This window comes from Mercenaria mercenaria, chromosome 15, assembly GCF_021730395.1.
Source record: "Mercenaria mercenaria strain notata chromosome 15, MADL_Memer_1, whole genome shotgun sequence".
Classification (NCBI taxonomy): domain Eukaryota; kingdom Metazoa; phylum Mollusca; class Bivalvia; order Venerida; family Veneridae; genus Mercenaria; species Mercenaria mercenaria.
In genome coordinates, this window is record NC_069375.1 from 43,944,035 (window position 1) to 43,954,278 (window position 10,244).

A 10,244-nucleotide genomic window follows, 5' to 3' on the forward strand; every position below is an offset into this window, starting at 1 on the left:
ACTTTCAGATACTCTTATTCCCATAAAGAACCATATCGCTACTACAGGAAAAGAAAAAAGAAAGCTTTACTATACAAGAGATATTTTTTGTCTGACCGGTCAACGTCAACGGGGGTAGGGGAAGTAACTCCTGACGGAATAGAACGCGGTCGGTTTGGGAAACCACTCCTTTATTTTGCAAATGGCATCAACGGGGATAGGGGGAATAACTAGGTAAAATTAGGTCGGTAAGGGTAAACTCCCCTTTATTTTGCAAATGGCATCAACTGGGTAGGGGACATAAGTCGGGAAAGAATAGAAAGAGCTCGGTAACGGTTTTTAACCTCCCCTTAATTTTGCAAATGGCGTCAGCGGGGGTAGGGGAAATAACTCTGGACGGAATAGAAAAGGTCGGTAAGGGTGACCTCCCTTTAATGTTGCAAATGGCGCGGAGGTAGGGGAAGTAACTCAGGATGGAATAGAAAGAGGTTGGTAAGGTTGGATGAGATACAAGTAAATGTGAAAGATGTAAAGAAAATAATGATCTTTTCTATCACACCCTATAAGTTTTGGATTGGACCAGTTGGATAAGGTTTGTTTATAAGAACAACCCCGCGTCGCCTCGTATCATCTCTCGCACTGAATTCTTTCCAAATAAGTTTTCTCCAGAATGATAGATAGATAAAATTATGGAATCCTGTTAGTGTCATGTGAAATCTGTCGCCCACACATAAGACATTGCAATACGACATCGCGACAGTGCGATACAACACGCGACAATGCGATACAACACATCATAATGTGATACGATGCTCGGCAATGCGATACGACATTCGTCAAAATGTCACTTCGCAATGTAATGTCGCATTGTTTCGCCGTATCGCATTGTCGCGCGCGTCTTATTGCATTGTGACGATGTCGTATCAGAATGTCTCGATGTTGTATCGCATTGTCATGTGTCATGTCCTGTATTTTAGCAATGCGCGACAATGCAATACAATGCACAGCAATGTGATACGACATGCGACAATGCGATACGACACACAACATTCTCGAAAAACACTGTCGCGTTGTCATGTTGCATTGTTTTGTGTCGCCTATGCGCCAATAGTACGACGCGCAACATCGCAATACGACACGCGACAATGCGATATGACGTGCAACAATGCGATATGACATGCAACAATGTGATATGACAAAGGACATTTTCAAACGACATTGTCCCGTTGTCGTATTGCATTGTTGTGAGTCGACCGGTGTTCACTTCAATATATATCCAAATATTAGCAGCCTGAGTAATAGAAGTAAGGAATTTCAAATAGTGATATAAGAAAATAATATGTAGAGAAAGAAAGGATTAAAGTAACAAATGAAAATAATCCACCTGCAGACGAACTAGTTAAAATGTAGATGGGTGTCAGATGTGATCACGATATAACATCACTAGTCACAATGGAAGTCAATGTTAGTTATTAATGAACCTTCTACTGTCAAGAATATACTTTTGGACATCAGATAATGAGTCGTCACCAAAGAGCAGGGTAGTTTCACAAATATTCCTAGTGATAGGGACAAGACTAGCCAGAAGTGAGTTAAGTTTCTTTAACATGTGTTCATAGTATTCCCTTTTCGCTCGTCTGATGTGCGTTACTGTATCATTTCGAATTCTTCGAAAGGCCATCCAATGTACGTCGGTGTTGTGACTTTTGGCGTTTCTGTATGCCCGCTTGCGCCTCCGAGTACTTCTGCGAACTGTATTTGTCATCCATGCAACATCATTAGGACGTATCATTACGATTTTGTTTGGGATAGACGTTTTACTTATCTGCAGAATTTTCTCAGTGACATTGGATACATGGGTATTTATGTCATCTTGATAGCAGGAGTCCCAGTCCACATTTAGGAACTTTTGTCTCAGGGCATTAAAATCAGCTTGTTCGTACATCCAAATTTGTCTTGTATAAGAAGGCATCTTTGTTTTTTTTTTTAACTAAAGAATACATTAAACAGGACAATGGTATCTAATGTTCTGTTCAAGGAAATGATCACCAACATCAAACTGGAGTACTGCTTGTTGGTCAGACGCGAAGATCAAGTCAATTGTAGAATTAGAAAGCTTTGTATAATGAGTAGGTTCTTGGATTAACTGTATGAGACCATTTTGTTGGTAAAGAGATGAAACTTTAAGAGATGCATTTGGATTTTGGATATAGATTTTAAAGTCGCCGGTAATAAAGATATCTGCTATCCCTGTGCCGGTAGCCATAGAAAAGGAATCTTCAATGAGGTTATTAAAGATGGTATCGGAGCCAGGTGGTCGATAAAAAATTCCAAACAGGACATGTTTGTTATTGCGCAGAATCACCTTAATCCAGAAACATTCTAGTCCACTGGGTTCAAGATCAGGTCTGTGCTTGAAATGAAGATTGTTTTTCACATAGATAATAACTCCTCCGTGATTGTCAAACTGTCTATCCTTCCGAATTTGTCGAATTGGTAGATGGAATGTTGGAATAGTAAGTTCCTTGTTCGTAACTGATTTACTACGCCAAGTTTCTGTAAAAGCCAAAATGTCAAAATCAGTAAGTTCAGCAGACAAGATATCGATTTTAATCTGAAAACTTTGAACATTATAGTGGATAAAAGAAAGATGGTTATGAACATGAAGTGTAGGAAAACTGGGGCCGCATTCACAAAAGTGCTAAGACCAACAATTTGACTTGTCGACTTAAGCTTATTCATCAAAAGTCTTAGACAAAAAAACTAAGTCCAAAATTTGAGTCGATTTTAGGACTGGTAGCTACCTGTCTTAAGTCAAACCACAGACACTTGGGGTTCGGACCTCCACACACCCCATTCTCCTCCGTCCCTGGTTAAGTTTAGCCAATATATTTTAGCATTTTATTATGTATTGAGCATAGGTGACGATCATAAAACGCATTTTGTAACATTTCAACGTGTTTTTTTTTAAATGTATTTTTACCATCAATGCTCTCAAGTTTTGGTTTTGTTGGACCTAAACTCTGGAATGAATTGCCTCTTGAAATAAGGAACTCAGACACAATAGATGTTTTCAAAAAGAAGTTGAAAACTCATTATTTTGGAAATTACTTTGCACTCTTTTAGAGACTGTGACTGTGATTTTTAAGAAATTGAAGTAACGTGAACTGGATGATTTTATTGTGTAAATACATTCGAATATTAACTATTTTATAACAAATACAAATATACAGTTGTTTGCAGTAACTTCTGGACATGTCGCAATAACCCATTTATTCTTACTTAATAACAAACAGCTATCTTACTGTATCTTAATACTCTAATATTCTATTAATCTTATCTGATGCCTGATCTTTTGTTTAATGCTTACTAAATAGTTTATTCACAATGATATTTATGCTCATTTATGTTATATGTCATTTAAAATGTCTTATTTTTTGTCGTATTTTTTATGTATTTGTAAAACGCCATTGAATATGTTTTACGTGAAAAATAGACGTTTAATCAAATAAAACAGTTTCAGTTTCAGTTTGAACATAAGTTAGAAACGGAAGACCGACATTCAAACGACATTCATAAATAACGGTTACAAAATCATTTTAAGACATTCAAGGCACATTAACTTCTTGCTGAGTACATTAGGAATGGATACAATACAGAGCATCGCTGTTGACGATTCCTGCAATAATACATTATTACACGAGAACATGAACACATCTGAAAGCTGAAACATGTCAATTAACACATCTGACAGCTGAAACATGTCAATTAACACATCTGACAGCTGAAACATGTCAATAAACACATCTGACCGCTGAAACTTGTCAATAAACACATCTGACCGCTGAAACACGGCAATTGTCGGGAATTGGCGCGCTTTAACGTAACGTAACGTCAACGTCACATCCTCGCAATGTTTTGTATGTAACGTCATTATTAAAAAGATATCGAACCTGGAACAGCGTGGTTATTGCTATATTCCACTATATCTAAGATATTGGTGCCGTGACCAAAGAAAATCAACAGAAATGAAGCAGAAACTACTCCAGATACGAGAGGCACAGAAAGCCGTCATTACTGCCCAGCTGAAAAAGATTGAAGATGTAAAAAGTAGCGATGTCGACATGGTGGAATTCGACACGATTCTTGAGGCAGAAGAGGCCAAGTTCAAGTCACTGGAAGGTACTAATGAAAAGATACTAGCGCAAACTGATGGCGAAGATTTACTAACTGAGATGACGGAGACCGATGATTACATGCTGAGCGTAAAAGTTCAGATCAGAAGTCTTCAAGTTTTTAAGAACAACCGCAAATCTTCCACACCATCTATCCAAGTCGCAACTACCGCCAGTATTGATGTCCAGCCTACCAGGTCCAGTATCCAACCTACAGGGTCCAGTTTCCATCCTTCAGAGTTCCGTGTCCAGTCTACGGAGGGTATCCGGTCTACAGAGTTGTATCCCACTGACGTTTGCCCTGGAGAACCATTCAGCAACGCAAGCGCCCAGTCACAGAATATAGCCACAGACAGAGAACAGTATACATGCCAACCTGTAAGTAATGCTTCTATTAATTCTACAAACTCGTCCATTTTCCATAGACTGCCGAAACTTACGCTCCCTACTTTCAATGGGAATATTTTACGTTGGCAAACGTTCTGGGAATCATTTGAATCCACCATACATCTAAATTATAATTTAACTGATGTGCAAAAGGTCAGCTACTTGCAGTCTCAGCCTGAATCTGAAGCAGCCAACACTATTGAAGGTTTTACGCTGACCAATGCCAATTATGCTCGAGTCATAGATTTACTAAAAGAGAGGTATGGTCGCCGACAAAAAATTACCCACGCCACTATGCAAGCCCTTCTTCAGCTTCCAGCCCCGACAAATACAATGTAGTATCCATAGCTTGCGCAGTTTCTACGATAAGATGGAATCGTATATCCGTAGTCTAGAGTCCAATGGTCAGTATCAGGACACGTACGGCAACTTACTAGTTCCCATAATATTAGGATAAATTACCAGGAGAAGTACGACGTAACCTAGCCCGAGAGCACGGCGACGGTGACTGGCAGTTACTAGGTCTACGCAAGGCAATATCCAGGGAAATAAACATATTAGATGCAGGCGTTCCTATAAGTCATCAGCCGGAAGTAGACATGTATGGGTCAACAGCTTGGTTTTATACTGGTACAAAGACGAAACGAACTGCGCCAGTTTCTTCCAGCCCCATGATTCCCCCTAAAAGATCACACAGAAACCCAGTAAAGTGTGCCTTCTGTCAGGAATCACACAGTTCCATAGATTGTACCAAGTACTCTGACGTCGCATCCAGACTAGCCGTCGTAAAAAGGAATCGACTATGCTTCAACTGCCTTGGTTCACACATGATGTCCAGATGCAAGTCACGTCGTACATGTCAGAAGTGCCACAAGAAGCATCACACAAGTATTTGCCAGGCAGAAAACACCCCACAACCTAGTAGACCTACACAAACTCACAGTGACCCAAAGGCAACAGCTCAAGCGTCCTATCCCCAACTGGAAGTTACGATGCACGCATCATCAACCCCAAAATCCCTATCCGGAGTTTTACTGAAGACAGACATCGCCTCTATATGTTTCAGAGAAAACCATTCTTTAGACGCTACTATCCTATTTGATGAAGGAATACAACGATCGTACATAACACAGTCGTTAGCGCAAGAATTACAACTGCAAAGGGAGACAACCGAGACAATCTGTTTGTCGGCATTTGGAGGGAGGAGTGACGGAGTTCAGCACCTTGATACCACTACGGTCTACCTGATAACAGATCCCTATCAAAACTATAATTGTCCCGACCATAGCAAATCCCATTACTAATCACCTGAAAGATTATAGGTCAGAGACCACCAATTCAAAAAAGTACAGGGAACTTAATGGGAATGAGGTAAGTGTATACCTGGGAATAAGGTAACGTCTGTGCGTTCTGATTGGTCTGTCATGTAAACAAACCCAGGAAGTGATTTTTTTTTTTTCAAAATTGACATTTTTTCACTGCATTTACAGTATTTTATTATACATTTTGACAAAATTTGCTACATTTTATGTGTATTGAAAAAAAGTTATATCGAACGAATTTCTCCCGCCATGTCAATGGTGTAAACAGGGGGTCAATTCATTCACACGAAAATTACTTAGATAAAGTATCACTATTCATATGTTTTTCGTCCAATATTTTGGTAGGACTAAGATAGTTCTTGAAAAACTTGTGATTAGATATACATGTTTCGATGTATGGAAGGCCGTACACACCATAATGTTACAATGTAAGTCTATGGGAAAACAATTGGCGGTCTCTAACCTCCACGGTTAATTTACCATATCTACGTGGTCTTAAGGTAGCCCATCCAGTGAGCAGTGACAGTTGTTTAAACATATTTCTACTCATCGGCGCTGATTTCTACTGGGATATTGTTGAAGATGAGGTACGACGTGGAGATGGTCCCACGGCAGTAAAGTCCAAGATTGGCTACCTATTATCCGGACGCTTACCTGATTCGACCTCCAGAGATTCTACCCAGCATGCACTGAACGTTATCACTTCCTTTGCAGATGAAATCCACAGCCTAGAGAAATTCTGGAAGCTAGAAAGCATGTGGATCGCTTATAGTACCGATGACTACCTTGAGAATTATCAGCAGAATGCCATTCAGTATAGTAATGGAAGATACACTGCCTAGTTACCATGGAAACAAGGCCATCCTCCACTTCCCACAAACTACCAGATTACCAAACGCAGAACCGTAAAACACTACCAGGCGACTAAGTGCAGAGCCAGAGATACTGCAGAAATATGGCGAGATTATCGCAGAACAGGAAAGAAGAGGCTTTATAGAGAAAGTTGACGAAGATTCCCAGACAACAAGAGTGCACTACATACCCAATCACCCAGTGAAAAAGTATTCCTCCACCACCCCCATCAGAACTGTGTATGATTGAAGCTGCCGAAAATCCCGTGATGAGCCGTCCCTGAATGATTGCCTAGAATCAACCTCGCCCATCCTGAACGATTTGACTTCCCTTTTAACCCGATTCCGGTACAAAAGATACGCAGTTACCACAGACATTGAAAAGGCTTTTCTTCGCGTGGGCCTGCATGAGAGTGACAAAGATGTTACGAGATTCCTAGGCTACAGAACACTAACGTTCCTTGCAGTCCCTTGATTACCTATCGCTTTAAAGTTGTGTATTCGGTGTTACATGTTCGCCATTCATGCTGACTGCGACTCTCCTCAAGTATCTACGTTTGAACCCGAGCCTCAAAGTATCCAGCTTTACAAATGAATTAGACCTCTTGAACTACTTCTGGGAATCCCGAACACTGATGTCCAACGCCGGCATGAACCTACGTTCCCGGACCTCTAACAGCGACAATTTACGTCATACCGCAAGTACTCGATAGTGATGAGTTTACCAAGGTCCTAGGCTTACGTTGGAATCCCACAAGTGACATGCTGACATTTCCTTCAAGAGTTATTCCCCAACTTGAAAAAAGTGACAAACAGAGCAGTCTTGAAGTATACATCCAGAATGTATGATCCACTAGGCCTGCTTAGCCCTGTAACCGTCAAAACCAAGATTCTACTACAAGATCTATGGAAGGAGAGTTATGACTGGGATGTCCCGTTACCAGAAGATATACAGCACATATGACATACCTTTAGCCTCGATTTGAATTCCGCACAGACCATGACCTTCCCCAGATCACTGCTGTCTACCGCTAGTTCCGGAGTTGACAAGACCTCAGGGCAGTTACAAATGTTTGTAGACGCCAGTAACAAATGTTTGTAGACGCCAGTATGGCATCATATGGAGCCGCAGCGTACATCTGCAATAGCACCGACGCACGACTTGTCATGGCGAAGAATTGAGTGGCACCCCTCAAGAAACTCACACTACCACAACTAGAATTGATGGCTGCCTTGATTGGTGCAAGACTAGGTTCCCATCTACAGAAGTCGCTCATGGTCACAGACATTACATATTGATCCGACAGCCAGATCGTCCCTAACTGGTTGAAGTCATCGAAACCTACCAAGAGATTTATTACCAACCGAGTATCCGAGATATCTAACTCAGTAAGCCCAGGGTCGTCATGGAGATATTGCCCAACAGATAGTTACCCAGCGGATCTGCTTACCCGAGGCATCACTGCAGATAAGTTCCTGGGTAGCAGACTGTGGAGTACCGGTCCCTCCTGGTTATATGACACTAGTACGTGGCCTACTTGGGATTCTACACAGGCATTAATGCAGACGACCAGTGAAGAGCAGACAACATTAGTTAATAATTCTGACATACCCGCCAACCAGCAGACGACATCTAGCCAAGACATTAGCATACTCCAGTTGATTGAAATAACCAGATTCAGCAAATACAGCAAGCTCCTTCGTGTTACAGCCTACGTACGACGATTCGTATACAATTGTCGAACTACGCAACATAGAATTTTAGGAGTTCTGCCTACACAGGAACTACAAGATGCTGAGCAAATGTTATTGCGAGATTGCCAGGAAACCGTTTATCCAGATGAAGTAACCTACCTGAAGTCCCCTACATCCCGCATACCTCGTCCAACGCTTGTGAATCAGCTACAGTTGTTTCAAGACGGTAATGGCCTACTTCGATGTGGCGGGAGAATCCAGAATGCCCCTGTTGCTGAATCAACGAAGTTTTCTTACTTATTGCCTAAGAAACACCAACTTACCCGCCTAATTATATAGCACGCGCATGAGAAATACCTGCATGCCGGAACGAACGCTACAGTAACCAACATTCGTCAGAAGTATTGGATACCGGCCATTAGACAGTGTGTGAACGCAATAACCCGTTAGTGCGTGACATGCAGACGAGTCATCGGGAGACCATACAGTGCCTCTGATCCACCACGTTGCCAAAAATACGAATTGAAAATGCACCTCCATTCACAGTCACAGGTGTTGATTTTACCGGAGCCATCCAAACTAAGAATAATACAGGAACCACATCAAAGGCATACATATGTCTCTTCACGTGCGCAGCTGCACGAGCCATACAAGCTGTCACCGACCTATCAGAATCCACATTTATGCAAGCGTTTAGAAGGTTTGTCAGCAGAAAGTCCCTTCCTAAAGTCGTGGTATCAGACAACGCTACGACATATCAGTCTGCTGCTACCAGTCTCAGAAAACTGTTCCAGTCTGCATCTGTTAGAACATCACAGAGTTAAATGAGTACAGAATGGCGATTTATACCTAAGAGAGCTCCCTGGTACGGAGGATTCTGGGAAAGACTTATTGGCCTGACGAAGGTGACCCTTAAGAAGATTATTGGACGAGCGTACGTTACCCTGGAAACCCTTCAAACCAACACTACAGAGGCAGAGTGCATGATTAACAATCGACCGCTGACGCACGTTCCATCCAGTCCAGATGATCCTAGACCACTGACCCCAGCACACCTGTTGTATGGCCGCCAGACGACATCATTACCATATTCCAACGACATTTATGCCACTAACTGTGATGTAACGTCAGATCACACATCACTTACCAAGCGAGCCCGGATGCAGCAGACGCTAATAGACCACTTTCGGCGCAGATGGATGTCCGAGTACCTGACGGCTTTTCGTGACCACCACCAGAAGACAGAATGTAACGCCCAAACGATAAAAGTGGGTGACTTTATACTAATCCATGACAACTCTCCGAGAATACGACGAGACGAGCTACTCACTTAACACGAGCAGTCAAACTTAGAGCTACTACAGGTGTGACGTCACGATCAATCGTGAAGCTATACCCACTAGAAGTAGGAAGTGTGCCCACTACAGACGACATCACTGATGATGTGTGAACTATAAACTAATGAACTTTCATATGTGATAGCAATATTCATGAATTTTAAGTATTAATTCTTATACACGCGATTTATTTTGATTAAGTAATTTTCTATAATGTGTAAAGTATCATTTCGTGGTCCTGAGTATGTCGGGAATTGGCGCGCTTTAACGTAACGTAAACGTCAACGTCACATCCTTGCAATGTTTGTATGTAACGTCATTATTAAAAAGGTATCGAACCTGGAACAGCGGTCGTTATTGCTTTATTCCACTATATCTAACGTGTTTTTTTTTTTTTTTTTAAATGTATTTTTACCATCAATGTTTTGGTCTTGTTGGACCTAAACTCTGGAATGAATTGCCTCTTGAAACAAGGAACTCAGACACAATAGATGTTTT

At 41.4% G+C, this 10,244-nt stretch overlaps 2 protein-coding genes across 2 annotated transcripts; both read left to right on the plus strand.

Annotated features, from left to right (window-relative positions):
- The first annotated feature begins 4,007 nt into the window (after nucleotides 1-4,007).
- LOC123560036 (uncharacterized) lies at nucleotides 4,008-4,880 on the plus strand. Its single transcript, XM_045352314.2, has one exon. The coding sequence runs from the start codon at nucleotides 4,008-4,010 to the stop codon at nucleotides 4,878-4,880; it is 873 nt and encodes a 290-aa protein (XP_045208249.2).
- A 4,353-nt stretch (nucleotides 4,881-9,233) lies between these two features.
- Nucleotides 9,234-9,743, plus strand: LOC128548769 (uncharacterized). The gene has a single exon (XM_053524215.1). It carries the CDS (start codon nucleotides 9,234-9,236, stop codon nucleotides 9,741-9,743), a length of 510 nt encoding a protein of 169 aa, XP_053380190.1.
- The last annotated feature ends 501 nt before the right edge of the window (nucleotides 9,744-10,244 follow it).

Excerpts from the sequence above, each read along its gene's own strand:
- LOC123560036 (XM_045352314.2), top strand. The coding sequence starts at position 4,008 with ATGAAGCAGAAACTACTCCAGATACGAGAGGCACAGAAAGCCGTCATT.
- LOC128548769 (XM_053524215.1), top strand. The coding sequence starts at position 9,234 with ATGAGTACAGAATGGCGATTTATACCTAAGAGAGCTCCCTGGTACGGA.